This window comes from Prionailurus viverrinus, unplaced genomic scaffold (assembly GCF_022837055.1).
Source record: "Prionailurus viverrinus isolate Anna unplaced genomic scaffold, UM_Priviv_1.0 scaffold_45, whole genome shotgun sequence".
Lineage (NCBI taxonomy): Eukaryota > Metazoa > Chordata > Mammalia > Carnivora > Felidae > Prionailurus > Prionailurus viverrinus.
This window is the reverse complement of record NW_025927610.1, coordinates 3,491,433-3,514,389: the sequence shown is the minus strand read 5'-3', so window position 1 is coordinate 3,514,389 and position 22,957 is coordinate 3,491,433. Positions and strand designations below refer to the sequence as shown.

General features: G+C 65.1%; 2 protein-coding genes across 3 annotated transcripts; one reads left to right on the top strand and one right to left on the bottom strand.

Moving 5' to 3' along the window:
- Positions 1 to 1,888: 1,888 nt before the first annotated feature.
- Positions 1,889 to 11,899, bottom strand: SLC26A1 (solute carrier family 26 member 1). Its single transcript, XM_047847126.1, is given in 3 exon segments — positions 1,889 to 2,538; positions 2,541 to 2,571; positions 11,312 to 11,899. Coding segments are annotated over 3 exon segments (672 nt in total). The 3' UTR covers positions 1,889 to 2,485.
- On the top strand, positions 7,147 to 22,196 carry IDUA (alpha-L-iduronidase). 2 transcript variants are annotated; one of them, XM_047847123.1, is made up of 14 exons: positions 7,147 to 7,409; positions 8,161 to 8,301; positions 18,540 to 18,625; positions 18,814 to 18,921; positions 19,194 to 19,289; positions 19,386 to 19,588; positions 19,699 to 19,878; positions 20,095 to 20,197; positions 20,500 to 20,712; positions 20,793 to 20,914; positions 20,991 to 21,116; positions 21,202 to 21,278; positions 21,686 to 21,786; positions 21,935 to 22,196. In XM_047847123.1, the coding sequence occupies exons 1-14, from the start codon at positions 7,255 to 7,257 to the stop codon at positions 22,039 to 22,041; spliced, it is 1,818 nt and encodes a 605-aa protein (XP_047703079.1). In that variant the 5' UTR covers positions 7,147 to 7,254; the 3' UTR covers positions 22,042 to 22,196. The 2 variants fall into 2 exon arrangements, with proteins under 2 accessions (XP_047703079.1, XP_047703078.1); XM_047847122.1 differs by having other exon boundaries at positions 7,148 to 7,409; positions 19,981 to 20,197.
- Positions 22,197 to 22,957: the final 761 nt, after the last annotated feature.

The window sequence follows — 22,957 nt, the reverse complement described above, 5'->3', positions numbered from 1 at the left end:
CTGTGACTCCCTACGTGGCAGGAGACAGAGTGCAAGCACGCTGCCCGGTGTCTATAAGGGCACTTAACCCCATCCCACGTGATTCACCCTCAGAGGCCCTGCCTCCAAATACCAACCCATGGGGGTTGGAGTTTTGACACGCGAATTCTCTCCCTGGAGAACAACCGTCTGCTGTCGAAGTCACCCAGCTTGTGGGGCTGTTACAGGAACCCCGTCAAGCCAGGCACAGAAATGGGCCAGCTGCACGTTATTTGGTGACCGCCTTCTAAACCTGTTTTATTTTGAGCTCCGCTCGTGGGCCTCCTTGTTGCTGGTGCACACTCGCACAGAAACGGCTGTCCTACTGCAGCTGTCACGGTGCCTTGTCTCTGCTGCTAACGGGCTTGCGCACTGGTGCCAGACCTCGGCTGCTGTGTGAGATCCCTGCAGGAGCTCCGATCCACGGGTTTGAGTGCCACGGGTACACACGCCCGCGGGAATGACACTGCTCGGCCGTGAGACGTGCCATGTTCACCTTGGAAGATAATCCTGGACAAGAATAAGTCTGCACAGAAGTAAAAACGTCCAGGTCCGCCAGCGGGTAGATTTCTCCGTGTTGCCCGTTTGTGACAACCCCAGACACTAACGGCTTCCACCGTCTCCACCTTTCTGGGAGGAGTGCAGAGGAACCGGCTGGTTTTCGCTCCTGCCCTTGGTGGTGAGGAAGGCCTTTCCCTCGTCCCGGACTCCTCCGCCCCCGCAGCCCTGCTCTTCAGTATCCTGATCATTGTGTTTTGCGCACCTTCTTCTTATTGGCTCGTAGCTCTTCACATGTTTATTATTTTGCCGGCTACAGTCCGTTGGTGGCGTCCGGGGCCGCCGGGCTCCGTCCACGCGGGAACACCGGCTCCCGGGGAAACGCAGGGTCGGCTCCCTGGGAGCGTCGGCTCACGTTTTCATCCGCGGCTCAGCACGGAGCCGTGTCCGGTGCGGACTTCCGTCTGAAGACACGTGGTCGATCCGTTCACACAGAGTCCCCACGCCGGCGTCAGCGGACCTCGCGCCCCGACGGAGCCCACCTGGCACGGGGTCTCCTCCGCGGGCACATCTCGGCCTCTGGGGGGACTTGAGCGGCACGCGGCAGGGGCGGGGGGCCGTGTGAAGCCGTGGAGTCACCAACAGAAAGCACAAAACTGCGGGAGACGTCGCGCTACACGGACAGCAAAAAGGACCCGCGTTTACAGCGTTTACAGCCGAAGCGAGGAGACGGGGCGTGGCCTCCTGCCGCCTCCGTCCGGGACGGGACGCGCCTGTCCCGACACTGATTCCTCGCTGCTCTGTGCGGTCCCCGGATGGCCGGAAAGCGCCGGCAGGGTTAGTCGTGGGGTTACCAACGAGCGTCCGCGAGCAGGGGAATCATGACTGGAGCATCCGCGAATATCGAAGCTTGACCGCGTCAGCTCCGCCTCCCCCACGCCAGGATGGGCTTGTCACTCCTTCACTGGTGGCTGTGGGTCAGTAGGCCTTCTTAAGTTTTCGCCTCGTCCCACTGACGAGCCTTTTCTTTCTGGCGAGGGCCTCTGTGTTCTGTTCAAGCACCCGCCTGCCCTCAGGCCACGGAGATGCTCCTGGCTCCGGAAGCGTTTGCCTCTCCCAAGGCGGCAGGCCAGCCCCTGCCCAGGCAGTGTGGGCGAGGCAGGGTCCCCTGACCGCCCCCTGGGGAGCATGGTGCTGAGCCTGTCCGGGTCTGGGACAGCCTCTCCCTTTAGGAAAGAATGCAAATTATGATACAAGTAGACACGTATCTATTCAGAATGAGAGAAAAAATAATACTCTTTTAAAAAATTGACAATAGCACAAACATCCCCAAATCCAGAAAGTACAATTTTTATTCATAACTGCATGGCACTCCACTATGATACATTTATCATCTACATTTTTTATTGTCTCTTCCTTTTTTTATGTTTATTTTTTATTTCTGAGAGAGAGAGCACGAGCAGGGGAGGGGCCGGGGGGTCGGGCAGAGGATCTGAAGCGGGCTCCGTACTGACCGCGGTAAGCCTGATGAGAGGCTCGAACTCACAACTGTGAGATCGTGACCTGAGCCGAAGTCAGATGCTCGACTGACGGAGCCCCCCACGTGCTTCTATTGTCTCATAAAACTTTGAGATATTACTTTCCGAGGACGAAAGAGAAGGAGAACTCAGTGTCTCTAACGCAGCAGATTGAAAACAAAATGATGACTTCTCTTTTACAAAAGTCCTCACTTGACAACTCATTACCCGCAGCTCATATCCATTGTTACGACCACAAATTTGGAGAGAACTTTGACAAGTTTCATTTACAAGCTGGAAAGTCTTGGGACAGTGCACTTTCTTGTGTTGTGACTAATCTCAAAAGCCCTTACGGATCCGATGAACCGCCTTCCATCATGTCCTCGTCCCACTGGCTATTAGGGTTCTACGTTATCTTGATGTCAGCATTTCCTGTTAAATCAGCGGAACGTTTAATCCCGCTCCAAAAGTCCGTGTGATTCACTCCTTTTGGTTAATTGCCAGGGTGTTCCTGGAAGTGTTTTCTGTGCCAGGGTACCTGGCATTAACTTTGCCGTGCGAGGAAGTGACTAGGAAGGACATACATATACTCCGCCAAACCCCGACTCGTGTTTTCACAGCTCAGCTTCCCCTTGACCGGATCCTGAAAAGCCCCCCCCCCCCCACCCCGAACCACCCCGGTGACAGGGGAAGTGACCGGGGAGCCTGAGGCAGTGTGGGAACTGCTGTGCTCATAGTATCTCCCTTTAGCAAGCTTTACAAAATCATACGACCATGTGACCAAGGCCCTGTGTGAATCCATGCCGTTGTGTGGACCTGCTGTGCCCCTCTGGTGCCTGTCCGTCTTTGGCCCGTGCCGCGCTGCCTCCCGTGGTGGCTCCACAGTCCAGATCTGACAGCAGAAGCCCGCTGCGTGTGCTCAAGGGGTGGGCGGGACCACGCCCCCCACAGAGGACGACGGCGGGCCTTCGCCACCTTCTAGAGCTGTGTTCCTTGCGTTCCTGTGCTCATGACCCCTTCCTCCGTCATCAAAGTATGGCATCTTTGCTCTGAAATTTGTTCCCGGGATTCGTTTTAATCAGATATGATAAGGGGACAGAAATGGAAACAACTGCCGTTCACCGGGGTTCTCGCGGGAAGGGACGGGTGGGCAGCAGGCTCAGGGACTAAGTTTAGGATTGGGTAGTTTGAACCATTTCGTCAGGCCTAGGCTACAGCGGTGGTCCCTGGGTGTCCGGCATCTGGCCATGGGGTGGCTTTGGGGGAGGGGCTGTTGGTTTGGCGCGTGAGAGAGATGAAGGGCGTGTGGGGGTGCGGGCTTGGCTTGGTCCGTCTGCAGCGAAGGCCCTCTCCAGGAACTGACTAGCCCCAGGAGGGGCACCCTCTCCAGGCCCAAGGCCCAAATGCCAGAGCATCGAGAATGGAGAAAGTAAGCAAAAACAGTCAGGGGGAAAAAGTTTTTACCTGCCCAGAGATACAAGCCAGATCTTGTTTACGAGAAAAGGGGCACCTGGGGGGCTCCGTCGGTTAAGCGTCCGACTTCGCCTCAGGTCACGATCTCACGGTTCGTGGGTTCGAGCCCCGCGTCGGGCTCTGTGCTGACGGCTCGGAGCCCGGAGAAGCCTGCTTCGGATTCTGTGCCTCCCTCTCTGTCTGTCCCTCTCCCCTCCCCTGCTTGCCCTCTGTCTCTGTCTCTTTCTCAAGGATGAATAAATGTTAAAAACATGCTTTGAATAAAAAATATTTGTAAAAAAGAGGAAAAGTAAGGTTCTGAAGAGGAGAAGCAGGGGGGAGGGGAGCCGCTGCAGTTGAGGCCCGCCCAGGGGAGGCCCCCACAGGCCCTTCCTCCGCTTCCCCCTGATGCAGGAATGAAAAGCCTAAAACGGGGGGGGGGGGGGGGGCGGTGGGGAGAAAAGAAAGAAAAAAACCACATAAGGGGAGAAAATACAGGCCCAAATTTGCCTGTTGTTTCACCTGGAAAACCTGAGGGCAGCTGACAGTAGATGTGCACGAGCCGGTGCCGCAGCCCGACCGTCAGGGTCAACGCCGTGCTGTTTCCCGAGACGTCGGATCTGTGCCCGTCTCAGCGGCCCATCGGCCGCAGCCGCTTCCACACCCGGAAGGACCCCGTGCCCCCTCCAGGCTGCCCGGGGCCCGCAGGCCCTGACGCAGCCTGCGCTCTCCTCCGGGGGGACTCCCGGGACAGAGTCCCTAGGACGCAGGGGCCAGCAGCTCTCGGTCCCGTTCACGGTTCGCCGGCAGCACGTTCCTCCCCAGACCCCCGGCGGCCCGGGAGCCCCTCGGGAGCCGGCGGGCCACGGGCCACCGTGTGCGGTGGCGCCCGGGGGAGCGCGGCTGCCAGGGCGTCCCGGAGCGGGGACGGGACCCGAGGGCCGGTCCCTTGGCCAGACTCCACGCGGTTGTCTCAGCAGCGGACGCTCTGGCCAACGACGGCCCGTGTCCACACTGACTCTGCACCGTCAGGCCGCTGCCTGAGAACCGTCCCCTTCGGAGTGAAGAAGCCTGGCGTCCCGTGCCTCACAGATGCCGAAAACAGCACCCAAACTCCCACACGTCTCCGGGTATGCCGAGGCCACGACACGACTGCTGCCAAGACGTACTCATCCCCTTTGGAGTCACAGGCGTCACTAACACGGTAACAGAGACACAGGTCGCTTGTCACATCCCCGAGGCCTTCCACAGAGCCGCTCTCGCCGAGACACGTAGTGGGCTCCTCACTCTTGCGTATCCCAGTCCGATAAATGGACCCCAGTCAGTCACTGTCTCGCCCCGGGGCCTTCAGCTCCCTTCCTTAAGGGCCCTTTGCCCAACTCACGCCGACTTTAACAGCTTCCCCGCCGCCCTTCCCTGCACCGAGGGAAGCGTCCAGCGTCTGTGCAATGGAGACGCATCGTGTGAGGCCCCTCACTGATCTCTCCCCGCCCTCGTGTCTCTGTGTGGCGCCGAACCACGCGTCTGGCCTCCTGCTTCTCGGGACGGGAGCGTGAACTTCTTCCCTCACGGCCATCATTCCCCGTCTCGGCACAGCAGTGACGACACGCCCCGAGCACACACTTGAGAACAATCTGACCGCCTCTCTCTTCTGAGGTCTTTGCGCGGCCTCCTCCCTGTCAGATCCCCCTCGGCCCCCCTCGCGAGGACGCCGTGGTGACGCGTAGGGCCCGTTCGGATCATCCCGGATCATCTCCCCACCTCAAGATCCTTAGCTTAATCACACCTGCGAGTGCCTTCACCGCGTAAGGTCGCCCTCGGAGGCCCTGGGGGTTAGGCCCGTGGACACGTTAGGCTCACGGCGCGTCTGTTCCGCTCACGACTTCCGCGCTACCGTCGGGCGCTTCAATTCTCTGCCGTGTCGAAGCCCCAGATGTCACGTTACCGTTTTGCAAACCGCTCCCCGTGAGATCTGTATCCTGCACACCCGTCCTCTGCCTCTGGGCCGGGCCGGGCCGTTCTCCCGCTTGAAGGACGGACGCCAGGTACTGTTTCCTCGAGTGAGGGCCGGTGGCGGCCAGCGTCCGCAGAGCTCATTTCTCCAAAACGTCTTTATTTGACCTCTTTTGAAGTGCACTTCTTGCCGGATTCAGACTCCAGCTTGCCACTGGTTTATTTCCGGGACTCCTTGTCCGCTGGCTTCGGTGGCTCCTGTTGAAAAGTCCGTGTGCTCTGGGGGCACGTCGTCCGTCTCTGGCTTCAGCACTCCGTCACCACGTGTTCGGGCTCTGCTTCCTTCGTGCCTTTCCTCTCGGGCTTCGCGGCACGTCTTGATTTTGTAGCAGGCTATCCTCCCTCACTTTTAGAAGATCACCAGCTCTTGGGGCGCCTGGGTGGCTCACTCGGTTGAGCGTCCGACTTCCGCTCAGGTCATGATCTCATAGTTGATGGGTTCGAGCCCCGCGTCGGGCCCTGTGCTGACAGCGCGGACCTCCTTTCGGATCCTCTGTCCCCCGTCTCTCTCTGCCTGCCCCCCACCTGCGCGCATGCTCTCTCTCTCTGTCTCTCAAAAATGAATAAATATTAAAAAAAAAAAAAAAAGATCGCCAGCTCTTTTCTCTTCAGATGTACTTTGTGCCACCAACCGAAGGGACTGGTACCTTGGGCTCTGTGGATGGAGGGAGGGTGGTGTCAGCACAGGGGTCTTCCCCGTGTGGTGAGACTTCTGGTGTTTGGAGACGCAGTGCTGTCTGACTTGCCCAGGGCACGTGTACAGCTTAAAGTGTAAACGTTAACACCTCAAGGCCACCTGCCCCACACCCAGGCCCGATCACCCAGCTGTCTGCTCGAAATGTTCACTTGGCTCCTCGCAGGCAGCTTATCCCCTGACCACACCTGCTCCTCCTTTTTTTTTTTTTTTTTTAATTCTTTTAATGTCTATTTATTTTTGAGAGAGAGAAAACCAGAGAGAGTGGGGGAGGGGCAGAGAGAGCGGGAGACACAGAATCCGAAGCAGGCTCCGGGCTCCGAGCTGTGAGCACAGAGCCCGGCGCGGGGCTCGACCTCACCTCACCCCAGAGGCTGTGAGATCGTGACCTGAGCCACCCGGGCGCCCCGCGGTGCCAAGCCGAAGCCCCAGGGAGTCACCTTCGACTCTGCTCCTTCCTCCCGCCCCTGCATCCAATCCATCGGAGGTCCTAGCGCTCACCTTCCAGATGTGCCCCACGTCTGACCACCCGTGCCCACTGTCCGGCCATCGTAAGTCTGAGCCGTCAAGCGGCCGCCTGACCCGCGCATTAGGCCACTTCCCGGCCTCCGGGGCGATCCCCCGAAGCACGACCAAGACAACGGCTTACACCGGAGCCCCCAGACGGCGGGGCGCGCTTGCAGGAGGCGCCCGCGCACAGCCGACGAGCGGGAACCCGCACCGGCACCCGGGACGGACCCAGCCGGGAAGGGGCGGCGTGCGGGGATGCCCGGGGCTGGAGCCGGGCGGGGACCCCCACCGCGGCGGCCCGGCCCTCTAATCCCAGCCCGCTCGTCGGCCCCGCGCCCCCCTCCCCCCCCCCCCCCCCGCGCCCAGATTCCGAGGACCCACCCGGACCCGGCCCGGCGCCCCGGCCCCCGCCCCCAAGGTGGCGGTCACGTGGCGTGCGACCCGGAGGCGGAACCGGCCTGCGCTGCGCCGACCTCGGCTCCCGGAGCGCGGGGGACCTGCCGGGCCTAAGGGACCGTGCGCGCCTCTCCCCCAGCCCCGCCGCGCTCGGCCATGCGGCCCCCGCGCTCCCGCGCCGCGCCGCTCGCGCTCCTGGTCGCGCTGCTGGCCGCGCCCCCGGCCCTGGCCGAGGCCCCGCACCTGGTGCTCGTGGACGCGGCCCGAGCGCTGCGGCCCCTGCGGCCCTTCTGGAGGAGCACCGGCTTTTGGTGAGCGCTCCGCGCGGGGAAACTGAGGCCCGAGAGGCCGCTGTCGCCTGCATCCCGCCGCGCGCCTCTCCCAGGCCCGGGACGCGCTCCCCGCCCGCGATCTCCCTGGACCCCTTGTTGCATCGGAGGGACTCGGGCTCCCGCGCCCACGGCCGCCTCCTCCTTCCTCGTGGAGCCGTCCTGCAGTCAGACCGGGGTTTCCTCTGTCGGCCTGAGCCACGCGGTGTTTGCGTGCGCCCCGGGCTTTTCTGAGCGGGTACCCCGTGTGGTGGAGGCCTGCGGACGCTGGCTGATTTTGCCCGGTGGCCGCTGGGGGGCAGGCCAGGCTGCAGGAGGGGCTGCGGCGCAGGCCCCTCCCAAGGGGGCAGCCCCAGTGGAGTCGGACACGCCTGTAGGGGGCCTATCAACCCCCATCCCCCTCTCCGTGTCTGCCTATCTCCCCTTCCCCCGTGTCATTCTTGTAACCAAGATCACCTGGCTGGTGGGACAAGGAACAGGGTATTGGGATGTGGTCCTCTCTCCTCAGGGAGCCCCCCATTTCCATAAACATGAGCCTCTGTGGCATTCCTGGCGTTAGGGGCCGTTTTATTACATCAGGGACAGTAAAATTCATCGGCGGGCACTCCAGGGTCCAGCTGCTGGGGGCTGCTGTCCCGGGGCAGGCTGGGGCTCTGGATTTGTAGCTGCAGGGGCTGTTCTGGCGCCCCGCCCCTGGGGACTAATGGCCCATCCCCCCTTGTTCTGTCCCCAGTCCCCCACTGCCTCACAGCCAGGCTGACCAGTATGACCTCAGCTGGGACCAGCATCTCAACATGGCCTACGTGGGCGCTGTCCCCCACGGCGGCATCGAGCAGGTCCGGACCCACTGGCTGCTGGAGCTCATCACGGCCAGGTGAGTGATGGGGGCAGCTGGGCAGAGCCCCCTTACTGGAGACGAAGACCAAGGCCGAGAGGAGGCAGCGTCCGGGAGGACAGTGTGGTGCAGTGTGGGCCGTGATGGGGGGCAGAGCGGAGGGGGTGTCCTGTTGCCCTGACACCTCCTGGCAAAACGTCCTCGGTGGAGGAGGCCGCGCGGGGCCGTGGGGGCTCCCCGGGGCAGCCCCGAGTTTGGGCACAGCTGGCTTCCCACCGGACAGGACTTGGAGGCTCGGGGTCAGGTGGGTGTCCCGCTGTGCCAGCTTCGTGGCTGGAGCCAGCCCCGGAGAGTGTGCGCCCACGCACCTGGTGCCCCGTGTCCTCAGGTCAGGCTTTGCAGGAGCGCCGCCCAAGGGCTGAGTGGAACTTGGGTCGATCACGCCCACCTTTGGCCTTGCAAAGCTCAGCCTGGCCGAGGCGTGAGATGTAAGGAGCACTTGGGTGTGTGTTTGAAGGGCTCCCAGAGACACAGACCCTCCCGCTGTGGCCAGTGGGACTGGGGCCGGGCGGGCCAAGGGAGGCCTCGTGATTGCCTCGGGCCCTTGTTCAAACGAGACGGTGACAGCCAGCGTCAGACTGACCCTGCAGCACCGCGTACACACAGCACCAGGGCCCGGGGTGGCTGTGGTGGCTTGTTTCAAAGGCGTAGTTCCTGGATGTTCAAGTGTCCGAGTCCTTTGTGTGTTCCCTGGTTCTTCCAGGGCACAGCATCGGTCTCGGGGCGGGGGCGGCGGGGGGGGGGGGGCAGTGGCGACTGTGCTCATTGATGTCAGTGACCGATGGCGTGAGGCTGTCCGCCCGGGGCTCCCGGAAGGGCGGTCAGGCTGGCGTCGGGCACCGGCCGCGCTAGAGGGTGGAGTCGGTGGCCGTCTGCTCCCCGTGGCGGGCTCGGGCCACCTGCACGGCGCTGTGCACGCTGTGGAACAGCTGCCCCTCCTCGGCGGCGTCCCCCGTGTCGTCCCCGAGGAACCCGCCTCTCCTCAGGGTGTCCCTCACGGGGGGACTGCAGCAGGCCAGGAGCAGCGCGATGCCCAGGGCCCTGTAATCTCGGCGCAGGTCCTGCAGCGCGGCCACGCCGGCCGCGTCCAGGAACGGCAGCGGGGCGCAGTCGATGACCACCGCGTGGAAGCCGGCCGCCGGGGGCACCAGCCGTGCGGCCGTGCTGCTGGCTGGGCCCGGGTCCGTGCCCTCGACGGGGTCTCCCTCGCTGACCCTGGCCTCCGGGCCCCGCTCCTTCCTCGTGGTGGCCGCCGTCCCCGCATCCAGCCCCGTGAGTCTATAGAGCGAGCGCAGGAAGAAGTCCTTGTTGGCATAGTAGAGCGGCCCCGCGAAGCGGAACACGTGCACGCCCGGCTCAGGGACCAGGCCCTCAAACTCCGCGGCGTCCTCGTAGAAGCCCGAGTCCCCAATCTGAGCGAGCAGGGTGGCCCGTGGGCGTCGCGTGCGGCCAGCCAGGCTGAGCAGGGACAGGAGGACGCCCGCCAGCAGCCCCGCCTCGACGCTGACCAGCACACAGGTGGCCGCGGTGGCCATCCAGACCAGCGCATCGGCCGGGCTGAGCCGCCACAGCTGCGGGACGTCCCTCGCTTTGCGCAGGGCCCCGCGCAGGCTGACGATGATGACGCAGGCCAGCACGCTCCGCTGCAGGTCCCGGAACAGCGGCGCCAGCACCAGCAGCACCAGCAGCACCACGGCGGCGCTGACCACGCTGGACAGCTGCGTGTGGCAGCCGGTGGCCGTCTTCACCAGGCTCTTGGACAGGGCGGCGCTGGTGGCGAAGCAGTGGAAGAAGGCAGGCAGCACGTTACAGCAGCCCACGGCCAGCAGCTCCTGGTTGGCTCGCACGGAGTAGCCGTGGCTCCGGGCGAACATCTCCGCCAGGGACACGGAGAAGGCGGAGCTCACCAGCGCCAGGGGCACGGCGTCCAGCACCACGCGCCGCATCAGCCCGGGGTCGGGCAGCCGGGGGGCCACGAACCCGGTGGGGATGTCGCCGGCCACGCTGGAGCCAAAGCGCTCGTGGAGCCGTCCGAAGTGGGACGCCAGCGTGGCCGCCACGATGACCAGCAGCTCCGTGGGCAGCGGCACCTTCAGGCGGTGGCGGCAGCGGTCCGACAGCTCCTTAGCGGCCAGCAGCACGGCCAGGCACGTGGCGCTGGTGAGCACGTCGCACAGGTTGGCCTGGCCGGCGCCGCGCAGCAGGCTCAGCCACGTGCTGACCACCATGCCCGGCCCTTGGTGCCGTGGGACCCTCACGCCCAGCAGGTGCTTCAGCTGGGAGGTCAGGATGGTCACCGAGGCCCCCATGGCAAAGCCGTCGAGCAGGGGCTGTGAGAGGTAGGTGGACACGAAGCCCAGCCGGAGGACGCCCATGAGGACCTGCGGACAGAGCGCGGTCAGGGCAGCGGTGCCGCCGACGGGGCGGCCGCGGCACAGAGCCCCACACCCCTTCTCGCCGCTGCCGCTGCTGCTGCTTTCCCGAACGGACTCTGTCTGGAGTCCCTTGCCCACGCGCGTGCACACACAGGCACGGCAGACACGGAGGTGCACGTGGGCCCTTACACGCTCGCTTCTGCTTCTCTCACACGTGCGGGCTCCAGGCGCTGGAAAGCCGCTCCCTTCTCCTGTCCTGCGGGTGGCACTGTTCCCCTCTCCCCAGAGACCTGCGGCCCTTGGGAGGGTGTGAAATCAGGGCGGGCAGGCCAGGCCATGCCCGGCCAGCCATCCCTGGACAGGGTCCCTGTTCCCGGGCACCCTAAGACCCTCGGGTGCCCCGTCCGGGCCGCCACCCCGTGCCCACCTGCGCCTATGCCCGCCCCGCCCTTGCTGGCTAAACCCGCTGCCCTCTGAGGCCTTGACCCCGCACTGCCCTGGCCTTGGCCCTTCTGGGGGTGGCGAGCGAGTGAGGGGTCTGCTCTGAGTGGCTGAGCGAGCGGTCCGGACCTGCGCCCAGGCTCTGCAGAACCCCAGTGCGGTCAGCCCCTCACCTGGTAAATCCCAGCCACCAGCGTGAGGGCGGTGGCGACACGGACGGCGTAGCAGTCCTGCCCGCAGTCCCGTGGCCCGAGCACCAGTGTGGCCGAGGCGTTGAGGGTGGTGCCGTTGTCCCCGGACCCCGGGCCGTCCCGGGCAGGGTCAAAGCCAGCCAGCAGCAGCTCGCGTTCCACCACCTGGCCCACCATGAGGCAGAGCAGGCTGAAGATTCCCATGGACACGTGGCGCGAGGTGCCCATGAGAAAGTAGATGAGGTTCGCGAAGAAGGACGTGTACAGACTGTAGATGGGCTGCAGCCCTGCCAGGAGCGAGTAGGCGATGGCCTGCGGCACCAGGATGATGCCGATGACCAGCCCGGACATGACGTCGCCCGCCAGGGCCTCCCGCGGGCGGTAGTGGCGCAGCCAGCGCGTGGCGGGGAGCAGGTCCTGCGCCAGCGCCCAGGCCCCGCGCGTGCTGCAGGTGCAGCCCCGCCACAGCCTGGCTTTAAGCATCTCGCGCAGGCCCGGGGGCACTGGGGGCCGCCGGCGGACCAGCACCAGCCCCCCGCCCTGCTGCGTGCAGTCGGGGGACACGTCCATCCTGGGAAGACCTGAAACAGAGGTGGGCATCCCTGCTGGGGTCAGCGGGCGGCACAGAGACCCAGACTCCCATGTGGCCAGACCCAGCTCCGCTGCTCCCGGCCCACCTCCCCGTGCCCACGTCCACGCCTCTCCGCCACCCAAGTCCCCGGGGTCCCTCCGGCGGCCCTCCCATCACCGCTGCACCATGGGCCCTGGGGCTTAGAGGAAGAGCGCCTCCTGGTGCCCCCTGTTGAACCTTGAAGATAGGGAGACCCCAGATCTTTGCTCCCGGAGGGGCTGCTCACACAGCAGCACTCCCTATACCCCCCGGTCCTCGTGGCAGAATTCCCGGGATGCGCTTTGGGAGGCTGATCTTAGACGAGGCCAGCCGGGAGGGAAGTGGGGGTGGCTGGCGTCTGTCACCTGCCCCGTCACCTGGGACTGTGGGACACACTCCTGGGTTGGGTCTCAGACCACACAGGTGCACCATGGAGCGCGAGTCTGGGACTGTCCCTTGTGTCCCAAGGGCACCTCACCTGCTGGGGCCCAGCCCCGTCCTTGACTTCTCACTCGCTGGCCCAGGACACGCAGCCCGCAGTTTCGCTGGGGGGTGGAGGACGGCCTGGCAGGCACGGCCCCCCCCCGAGCACTAGGGGGACGTCGTGAGTCGTGTTTCCTTCCTGTGGAGACCTCACCACACAAGGGTCCCCCCAAGCCCCCCAGGGTCTGGGTGTGTGGCATGAACACTGTTGAAATGGCATCTGCCTTGTGCCTGAGGGGCCCGAGAGGAAACCCGAGAATCGTCCTGCCCCTCCCCTTCACCCAGGGAGCCGGCCTCTGCTGTGGCTTTGAGGGCTCCACGGCCCTGCGGCGGGGCCCCGGGATGATTCTTACCTGGGGAGCCCCTCACAGGCTGGGTGGGCGGGAGGGTAGCGAGGCCCCTGGCTTGTCAGGGCTCCAAGGCCCGACTCTGCCGGCCGCCTGCACGGCCAGAGCTCTCTGGCTTGTTAGCCGGTGGGGACTTGTGGACGGCGGGTTCTGACGCAGAGCCGGAGCCAGGAGCCGGGCCGCGGCAGGTCTGGCGCCCACCGCGGGCCGCGCTCTGTGGTTACCACGTGACTGCTTAGCCAAACTGGGTTTGCGGTTCAATTATTTACCCCAAAGATTGCTGAGTCATGGGTTTCCCCCAGATGAGCGTTACCCGAGTGGCTAACCCAGGGAGTTGTACTGTAATCCCAGCTCACAAGTAGGTGCGAGTGTGTGCACCTCTGGTAAGCTCCCATCCCCCCATGGGGCTCCAGGTACGGGGCAGCGTGGGTGAGGGCAGCAAAGAGCTGCGCAGGGCGCGTGGGTCCTGGGGTCCTTTGGGGGGCGGGAGGCGCGCGAGCCCAGCCAGCCCTGGGACGTGAGCCTGCAGCTCTGGGGCCCGTTGCCGTGGTCGCACGACTGACCAAGGATGGGCAAGGATGAGAGGGGTACCCGGGTCGGGGCTGGTCGCCTCATCCCATCCCTGGACATCCTCCCTATTCTGCCATGAGACGGTTCTGGTCTGCTCTGGAGCACGGGCCAAGTGTACCTGAGCCAGCCGGGCACCGGGCAGCCGTGTCCCAGCCTCTGTTCTGTGGCCTCGTGTGGAAAGCAGGCGCGGGGCTGTTGCTGAGTATGTGTGTGCACATGCGCGTGGACTGCTGTGGGCGGGGCGGGGGGTGCCGCCAGGCATCGGGACACACTGCCAGCCAGGTTTGCCCTTCTTGCCGTGGGGTGCGGGTCCAACCCCCGGTGACTGGCAGGTGCCCGGCCTTGCCGCGTCCCCGGTCTCTCTGAGGCAGGTGGGGTCTGCCTGGGAGAGCTGGAGTGAAGGCGATCCCTTTAAATGATTCCTCTCATGCCCCGTGAAGGGTGGACAGCTGTTTTTAACACGATTCTGAGTCTCAGGTTCCCCACCTTTACACCCAGTGAAGGGGAGCCCCCCTCCCACCATGCTGAAGGGCTACGTGGGAAGGGCCCGTCCCAGGGGGCTTTGCCGTCTACCTGGGACAGAGCTGAGGGTCCTGCCTCCACCTACCCCCCAGAGTCCAGCCCAGGACCCGCTTGGCCCCTGGCGGGGAGCTGTTTGCCCAGACCAGAAGCCGTGTTTTGGGCTGGGGGGACAAGCTAGGGCAGTTCCGGGCTTCGGACCCCTCCCTGGGGCAGATGAGGTTCACCTCAGGGTGCAGAGAGGAGGGTAGCTATTGAGGGGGTCATATAAACTTTATCTCCTGTCCCAGCTACTGGCAAGGGGGCAGAGGGAGAATTCCTTGGGTGGCCTGCCAGGCGGGAGCCTCATCGCCCTTGGGGGTCTCCCTAGATGGGGGACAGAGCGCGGGCTGTGTGACACAGAGGACTCGGGCACAGAGCAGCGGAGGCCAGGGCAGATACGCGTGTGTGCATGCTGGGGTGGGGGATGGGGCCTGGGTGCTGGTGTAAGAAAGGGAGTACCTGGGGTGGGGACCTAATGTAGGAAGGAGCCCTTCCTCTGTCTTAGGAAGGGGGGGGGCAGGGGTCTCCGGAGGTTCTGGGGTGAGATTCGTGGCAGGTGGAGAGATTTCAGGGAGGGGCTCTTTTGGCCCATCAGAGCCCCTGTCCAGTCAGATGCAGCATGGAGGCTGGCCTCGGGCTGGCCTTGGTGGCAGGGATCGGACCTCATAACCCTGCAGCCCCTGCCCAGGCTGCCTGCCTAAATCAGGCGAGGAGATAACAGTGAGGTCACATGTGACCTTTGAGAGAATTTCAGGACACCACCCCCAACCCTGCCCCCACCGGGTCCCTCTGCCTGTTTTCTTTGTGCATTGAGGCCGGCGACCTTCACCTGGGATCTGGAGGGGCACAGAGGGACCTGTGGTTCTGGGCCCCTGCCTGCCAGAGGGGCTGCTGACGCCCACACTGGCGCTAAGGTGGGCGCCGGGAGGGAGCTGCAGACCTCACTGGGACGGGGGCCGTGGGGTCTAGTACAGATCGGCAGGAACCTCCCTCGGGGGACCGCTGCCCAGCTCTGGGCCACGTGGTTGTTTCCTTAATATTTGCCCGTAAATCACCGTTTCAAGTGGTCAAACACACTCCTTTGGAAAGGAAACCTTGCATCCTGACCCTAAGTGCGAAGAGGCGGGGCCGACCACCTCCGGGGCCCTGGAGACCTGACGCGAGCTTCTCCCTAAAGACACGCCTACCGCGAGCCCCGAGGTTCTAGGTGGCAAGGTGGAGAGTAAGCGGCCTCTGCCGCGCTGGCCGGGAGCCTGACACCCCCCTACCCCCATCCCCGGACCGAGGCTGCAGGTGCGCCGGGGGATCCGCGCTGCATCTCCCCCTCCGAGCCGCCCGGGGCCGGCCGTGCGCTTCGCTCCCCTCCCCTCCCGTCCGTCTGCGCCGGGAGCGCGCGCCCCCGCCGCCGAGCACGCGCGGCCGCGGCCCCGCGCTCACGCGCTCGTGCCCCCCCGCCCCCGCGCCCCCCCCCCCCCCCCCGCCCCGCGCACTCACCGGCCCCGGCGCAGCTCTGCCCCCGGCGCACGCGCTCAGGCCCTGCCGCGGGGGCCCCCGGAGCCGCCGCCCGCCGCCGCGTGCGTGAATGAGGCCTTTGTGCCGCCGCCGCAGGCCCGGCCCCCGTGCCCACGTTCGGACCCTTGCGGGGGGCCGCGGAGTGGAGGCCGGGCCCTCCGAGAGCCGCGCCTCGCTGCAGGGGGAGTGCTGGGGTGGGCTGCACGCTTCACCTCGCTGCTCAGCCCCCTCCCTAAATTAGGTTTCTCAAACCTCTCTCTGAACGGGGCCCGGGCAGAGGGAGACCAAGGTGCGGAAGGCGGGGCCTAAGGACCGTTCCCCGGGGTTCGTTGGCCAGGGGTCGCCTCTGAGGTCGGGTCTTCTGGCCCCTGGGGCAGGTGTATTAGCCCCCAGATTATCCTTGGCTGCCGAGGCTGGCTGGAGAAGGGGACACTCATATCTACTCAGGGTGACAGGCTACGGATGCCTCTGCCGCTGGGGCTCCCCCCGGGGTACCACCCCCACCCCCCCACCCCACACCAAGTGCAGGAGCATTGATCTGAGCCCCGCGGTGCCTCCTACCCAGTGTAAACTCAGCAGGCCGGGATTACCGCTGCTAGGGTGTGCAGAGAAAGCCCCGAGCCCCTGCATATGCCTTCACTTTGCACCGGGTCACCCCACCACCCGTGGCCCACGCCCCCTCCCCCACAGTAGTGGGACTTTGGAACGGTCTGCTGTGTGCATTTAATTTTTACCCAACTGCTTGTTAGTTTTCTTTGCTACCGGCTGTGACCTTTGGATGCGGGAGAAACGGGTGAGGGAGGTGATCCCCGCTGCCCAAAAGCTCATCCTGCTGAGCCCCTGGTGGAAAGACGCACCCCTACACAGAGGGGCCAGCCGGCAAGGGGAGGCAGAGTGCGGGGCCCAGGACGGGCAGGGGGCACTTGGGCCTGGTTGGCTGGACTTGGTCCCTCAGGTGGGCTTCGGAAGCCAGACCCCGGCTCGGCCTTGACCTCGTACGAAGTGAGGGGTGGGGGAGGGAAGGACGTTGGGGGGGGGCGTTGGCTGTGTCCGGGAAGACGACGCTGGGCCGGCCAGGCTGGGGCGTGGGATGGGAGGTTGACAGATGAAAAGCTCTCGAGGGCCGGATCGTGTCGTGACCCCCCACCTGGCCGGACTGCCGACCGCGCAGGACGAGCCCGGCCGCCACAAGAGGGCGCAGTGCAGGCCCTCCTGACATTTGGCACCTCCCTCCCGCAGATGGAGCCACAGAGCAGGTGTGTTCTCACACCTGAGCCCCTGCCACCCACCTGCCTGTGCTCCTCACTAGGCAACACCCCGCCCCCGCCCAGGCCCACCCCAGGCTCAGCGCTTGCTCCTGCGCTGCCCCACCCCCACTGCGCCTGACCGAAAGGCCGCCGGCTTCCAATGCCAGCTCCACCCCTGGATGTCCGCCTCCGCGTAGGCTCACCCCTGCCTGCCTCTGCCACCTGCACCCCTGCCCACCTAGCTGCTCAAGCGAAGTCCGAAGCGTTGTGTAAGATGTCCCCTGTTCATCAGCAGACGTCCCTCCGCCCCGAAAATCTGCTGTAGGTCCTTCCCGCTGCCTTTGTGGCCACGACCCAGTCCTGGCACTACACCTCTGCCTGGGGCTCTTTCAAAACCAAGGTAGAACTACGGGGACAGTAAAAGGGTCATCGATTGTCAGGGGGAGGCGGGGAGGGTGACCAGCTGGAGCCCGGGGCATTTTTAGGGCAGCGAAGCAGCTCCGTGTGGCGCCAGGGTGGTGGGCGCCTGCCATCATGCGCTCGTCCAGACCCACGGGACGTGCACCACCAAGGGTGACCCTGCCGTGGACTCGGGGTGATGACGACGCATCAGCTCCAGCAGGTGCACCGGCTGGTGGGGGTGTGGATCGCGGGGGAGGCTGTGGGGGGGCAGGGGGCGTGGGGCATCCCCGTGCCTCCCTCACGTTTGCTGTGAGCCTAGATCTCTTAAGGGGCTCCTGGGTGGCTCAGTAGGTTAAGCGTCCGACTTCGCTCAGGTCATGATCTCGTGGTTCCTGAATTCGAGCCCCGCGTCGCGCTCTGTGCTGACAGTTCAGAGCCTGGAGCCTGCTTTGGATTCTGTGTCTGCCCCTCCCCTGCTCAAACTCTGTCTCTCTCAAAACTGAATAAACATTAGAAAAACATTTATTAAAAACTGCTCTTAAAAAAAAAGTCTTAAAGTCGTGGCAGTGCTCCACTTGGACCTCTGAAAGGGGCCCCATTTCCTTATGAGTCAGTCCCGTCCTCACCATGGGCACAAGGCCTCCAGTGACCTGTCACAGCCCGCACCCTCTTCTGCCCCAGGCACACTTGATGCTTCCTGCTGCTTGACAACCACAACTTTATTCCTACCCCAAGACCTTTGCACGTGCTGCCTATCTGTTCCCCGAGGCATTCTTGCTGGCCTGCCTCATTGCTTGGTTGTTACTTCAGAGAGGCCCTCCCTGCCTGACCCTTGGCTCCCTGTCACTTCTCCCTCGTGGTACATCTGATGTGTCCTTAAAGATTCAAATAGTTGCCTGATGATTTCTGTCCCCTGTCAGAATGTGAACCGGAGGAAATTCGGCCCTGGTCTGGGGTGGGGGTGGGGGTGGGGGTGTGGGGGCGTGGGGGAGGCCGCCCTTCCCCCTCTTCTGACTGCCCATGTTGCCTCTCGGAGTGTGGGAGAGGGGAGAGGAGTACTGTCGAGACAACTCTGGAGCCCTGAGCTCCAGGTGATGCAAGACACAGGCATGGCACCCACCAGGTCCTACCGGGCTCTTCTCCCACGGCTCCCCAGTCCACGGCCAGCTGTCTTCAGTGTGCCTCGTCCTCCCCTACTCCGTCCCGTTGTGTCTTTTCCAAAAGACCTGCCTGCCTCGTGCCATGCCTGAGCCCAAAGGCTTGGGCATGGGGTTCAGGCACAGGCACACCAGTTCATACTAGGCTGTCGATGACTGGCAGGCTTCCGTCGTTGGCGTTTTCCCAAGACAGGGACCCTTGAGGAGTCTGGATCTGAGCCCTGTGTGGCACCTTGCAGGCTCCCTGCCTGCGTGCACGTGCCCTCGGTTCCAGTCTGGGGCCCACTTCTCTCTGTGCTGACATCGAGTGTCCTCGTATAGGGGGTCAGTGGAGCAAGGCCTGAGCTACAACTTCACCCATCTGGATGGGTTCCTGGATCTTCTCCGAGAGAACCAGCTCCTCCCAGGTGAGCAGCCAGCCCCACCCTCCGTCTGCCAGTCCTGCCCCCTCCCCGCCACCCGGCTCCTCTGCGTCCGCACTGGTGAGGCACCGGGGAGGCTGGCCTCCGTGCCGGCACGGTGGAGCCCAGGCGGGGTGGAGCACGGTTGCCGTGCGGCGGGCGGGCGGCAGGACGGCCACCTTCCTGTGTCGCAGGCTTTGAGCTGATGGGCAGCCCCTCCAGACGCTTCACCGACTTTGAGGACAAGCGGCAGGTGTTTGAGTGGAAGGAGCTGGTCTCCCTCCTGGCCAGGAGATACGTTGGTGGGCAGGGCACAGACCTTAGCGGGAAATGGGGGGTGCTCCCGGGGAGGCTCCTCCCGCGTCACCCCGGCCGCCTTGTTGGCCTCTGCCACGAACCCTGGGCCAGGGCCCCCGGATGGGGACAGCAGGCCAGGCAGGGTGCAGTGGGCCCGCGTGGAATGAGATGTCGTCAGCGCCTCCAAGCCTCCGACCGTGGGCCCGTCTCCCTGGGAGTCGGGACAGGCTTGGCCTTGCCCCTGGGGGGCACGTGTGCCAGTGGGGACACTCTGCAGACAGGTACGGACTCTCCCACGTTTCCAAGTGGAACTTCGAGACGTGGAACGAGCCAGACCACCACGACTTTGACAACGTGTCCATGACCTTGCAAGGTGGGGGGCACCTCCTGGGGTCCCGTGGGCTGAGAAGGGGCGGGAGCATCACCTCAGGCGCTGGCGTGTGGATTCCGAGGTCCCTCCCCCACCCAGGCTTCCTGAACTACTACGACGCCTGCTCCGAAGGCCTGCGAGCCGTCAGCCCCGCTCTGCGCCTGGGCGGCCCTGGGGACTCTTTTCACCCCTGGCCGCGCTCCCCGCTGTGCTGGGGCCTCCTGGGCCACTGTCACAACGGCACCAACTTCTTCACGGGGGAGTTGGGCGTGCGGCTGGACTACATCTCCCTCCACAAGAAGGTACAAGCGCTGGGCCCCCGGCCGGGCACCCCCGCCAGCCGCAGCCCTACCCGCGCTTAAGCGGCAGTCACCTGAGCTGGCCCCAGAGGTCCTGAGGCCCGCCTCCCTAGGGCGCGGGCAGTTCCATCTACATCCTGGAGCAGGAGCAGGCGGCCGTGCAACAGATCCAGCGGCTCTTCCCCAAGTTCGCCGACACCCCCATTTACAACGACGAAGCTGACCCGCTAGTGGGCTGGTCCCTGCCGCAGCCCTGGAGGGCTGACGTGACCTACGCGGCCCTGGTGGTGAAGGTAGGCCCGTCCAAGGACCTCCCCCCAGGGCGGCGTGCCTTACCGGGAGGGCGGGTTCCAGTGGGGCGGCCTGGGACATCCCGACCCCCTGGACCCCCGCAGGTCATTGCGCAGCACCAGAACCTGCTGGTGGCCAACAGCAGCTCCCCCGTGCGCTACGCGCTCCTGAGCAACGACAACGCCTTCCTGAGTTACCACCCGCACCCCTTCACGCAGCGCACGCTCACGGCACGCTTCCAGGTCAACAACACCCGCCCGCCGCACGTGCAGCTGCTGCGCAAGCCGGTGCTCACCGCCATGGCGCTGCTGGCCCTGCTGGGTAACCCCCCGCCCCGCCTTCCCCGCGCCCACGGGGCTGCCGGTGCACCCGGGCCGGAGCTCGGTTAGGCAGGGGGTCGTTCCAGGCCCTAGTGGTGACCGTGCCCTACCGGGGGTGGGGGCGGCTCTTGCCCCAAGCGGTCCAGCTCCCCGCCCCAGCGCGCTGGGCCGCAGCGGCTGTGGCCTGGGGGACCCCTAGTGGCAGTGGGAGGGGGGGGAGGCTGAGTGGCAGGAAGCGAGGCCCCGGGAGGGCAGAGGGGCTGCGACTGCTGCCTAGCGGCAGCCCCGCTCCCCGCCCCCTAGACGGCGAGCAGCTCTGGGCCGAGGTGTGGCAGGGCGGGACGCTGCTGGACAGCAACCACACGGTGGGCGTCCTGGCCAGCGCGCAGCGCCCGGCCAGCCCCGCTGACGCCTGGCGCGCCACGGTGCTGGTCTACGCGAGCGACGACACGCGCACCCACCCCAACCGCAGCGTCGCCTTGACCCTGCGCCTGCACGGGGTGCCCTCGGGGCCGGGTGAGCCGGGGTCCCGGGGAAGGGGTGGCTCTGGAGGGGGCGGGCCCGGCGAGGCGTGGCCCCAGCGTCTGGCTCCGCAGGCCTCGTCTACGTCACACTCTACCTGGACAACCGGTTCTGCAGCCCTCACGGCGAGTGGCAGCGCCTCGGCCGGCCGGTCTTCCCCTCGGCAGAGGAGTTCCGGCACATGCGCGCATCCGAGGTCCGAGGGCAGGGTGGGAACGGGGCGGGGAGGCTCCCAAGGTCCCAAGGCCCCGAGTACCAGTCCCTGCCCCTAGGACCCAGTGGCCACGGCGCCGCGCCCCTTCCCTGCCAGCGGCCGCCTGACGCTTCGCCCGGAGCTCCGACTGCCCTCACTCCTGCTGGTGCACGTGTGCGCACGCCCAGAGAAGCCGCCAGGCCAGGCAAGTGGCGGCCCCCTCCCCCACTGCCCGGGTCCCTCCAGCCCCCCAACCCCACCCCCCAGTCACGACACCTCTCTCCCTGCAGGTGACCCAGCTCCGGGCTCTGCCCCTGACCAGTGGGGAGGTGCTCTTGGTCTGGTCAGATGAACATGTGGTCTCCAAGTGCGTGAGTGGGTTCATTCCCGGTACCCCTAATCCCTGTTCTGTTCATCCTCCCCCTGCCCTCCACTCTGGTCCCCGGAGGCTGCAGTGCCCACGTGGTCACTCAGCTGTGGTCCTCCAAGCCCTCTGCCCCTCACACCCTGGCCACCGCTGTTTGCACAACCACACAAATGGCCCAAGACGCCACACCTGTTGATGGGGGAGCAGGGTACCCACAGGGGACATTTACAGGTGGCAGTCGGGCTCCTGTCCCTTCTCTTCATCGAGCTGGCCCGTCATCGTTGCGGGAAGAGTACAGGGACCCGGGAGGAGTCAGAAAAGGGGCTGTAGGCAATAGGGCTGTAACTCTGCGGTGTCTACACTCGCCCCACCTGGACGCCAGCCCCGGTCCTGACTGACCTTCCCAGGTGCCTGTGGACGTATGAGGTCCAGTTCTCTGCAGGTGGTGAGGGGTACGCTCCTGTCAGCAGGAAGCCGTCGACCTTTAACCTCTTTGTGTTCAGCCCAGGTATGTTCACCCATCGCCCTGGCCTTGGCACGGTGTTCCCTGGGGTGGGGTCCAGGGCTTCGTAAAGGCCAGGGTTAGGGGACTCCAGGAACCTGGGGCGGGTTCAAGGAGGCACCCACTCGAGAACACGCGTGTTTGTTTGCCTCAGACACAGCTGTCACATCTGGCTCCTACCGGGTTCGAGCGGTGGACTACTGGGCCCGACCAGGCCCCTTCTCGAACCCTGTGCAGTACGTGGAGGTCCCTGCCCCGTGAGGGCTGCCGCTGCCCAGTGACTGTGAGCTGGAGCTGACCGGTGACCCCGGGCGGCCAGGAGCTGAGGCGGGCCGGACCACTGCCGGCCGTCACTTGGCTCTGTTCACCTTGTCCTGTGACTTGCTCGCCTCCTTAAAGTGCCTTTCTGCTCATCAGTCTTGGGGTTGGCCTTTGTGGATGGGCGTGCAGCCAAGTCGGGGCCTGGCTCCAGCAAGGCCTTCCCCGCCTCCCGCCCCCTCTTCCAGAGTGCTTTCCCCCACCGCGGGAGCCAGGATGGGGAGCACGCTGAGCACAGGGGGACCGAGGTCCGGCTGCCATTAGGACAGCTGCCCTGCCTGCCTGGGGTCTCTGGCATCACTGCTGGGTATGGGGGCCCCATTGCTGTCCCCGGCCCGTTCTGCAGAACAGGGGCTGAGGCTGTGCTTGGAGGGGTCCTGCCTGGGTCAGGTTGGAGCCCAGGAGGGGACCTCCTTCCTGAGCCCGGACAGGCTGTCCCCTGTAACCCCAGGTGGGAGGTCGGGTAGGGCTTCCAAGCTATCTGGCCCCAACCGTGGCCAGCGGCCGAAAGGGTCTGCAGCGCCACCTGTAGGCTGCGCCTGCCGGCATGATCATCCCAGTTCTATACCTGAGCCCAGAAGGAAACAGCACGCTGAGACCAGGATGACCCGGGACCATTTGCAGGGGTGTGGCGTGGGCAGGGAAGCTGCACAGGTTGTACAGGACCCCGGGACCCCTTTCCACACCCATACCCCGCCCCAGGCAGATGGAGCGGGTGGGGGCACCCTTACCGGTCCAGAGACAGAAAGGTGTGGAGAGGCCACCTGGCAAGGAGCAGAGACCTTCAGCCCGGGGTCGCAGCCAGCCAGGGAGGGGGCCCTGTGAGCAGGAGCGCGGGTGTGGTGGCTCTGATCTCCCT

What these genes read in the sequence shown, in the direction of transcription:
- IDUA (XM_047847122.1), top strand. Translation starts at nt 7,255, where the DNA reads ATGCGGCCCCCGCGCTCCCGCGCCGCGCCGCTCGCGCTCCTGGTCGCG. An exon ending in CGTGTCCATGACCTTGCAAG is followed by an intron (nt 19,290 to 19,385) that starts GTGGGGGGCACC and finishes TCCCCCACCCAG; the next exon opens with GCTTCCTGAACTACTACGAC. An exon ending in GGCGCTGCTGGCCCTGCTGG is followed by an intron (nt 20,198 to 20,499) that starts GTAACCCCCCGC and finishes CCCGCCCCCTAG; the next exon opens with ACGGCGAGCAGCTCTGGGCC.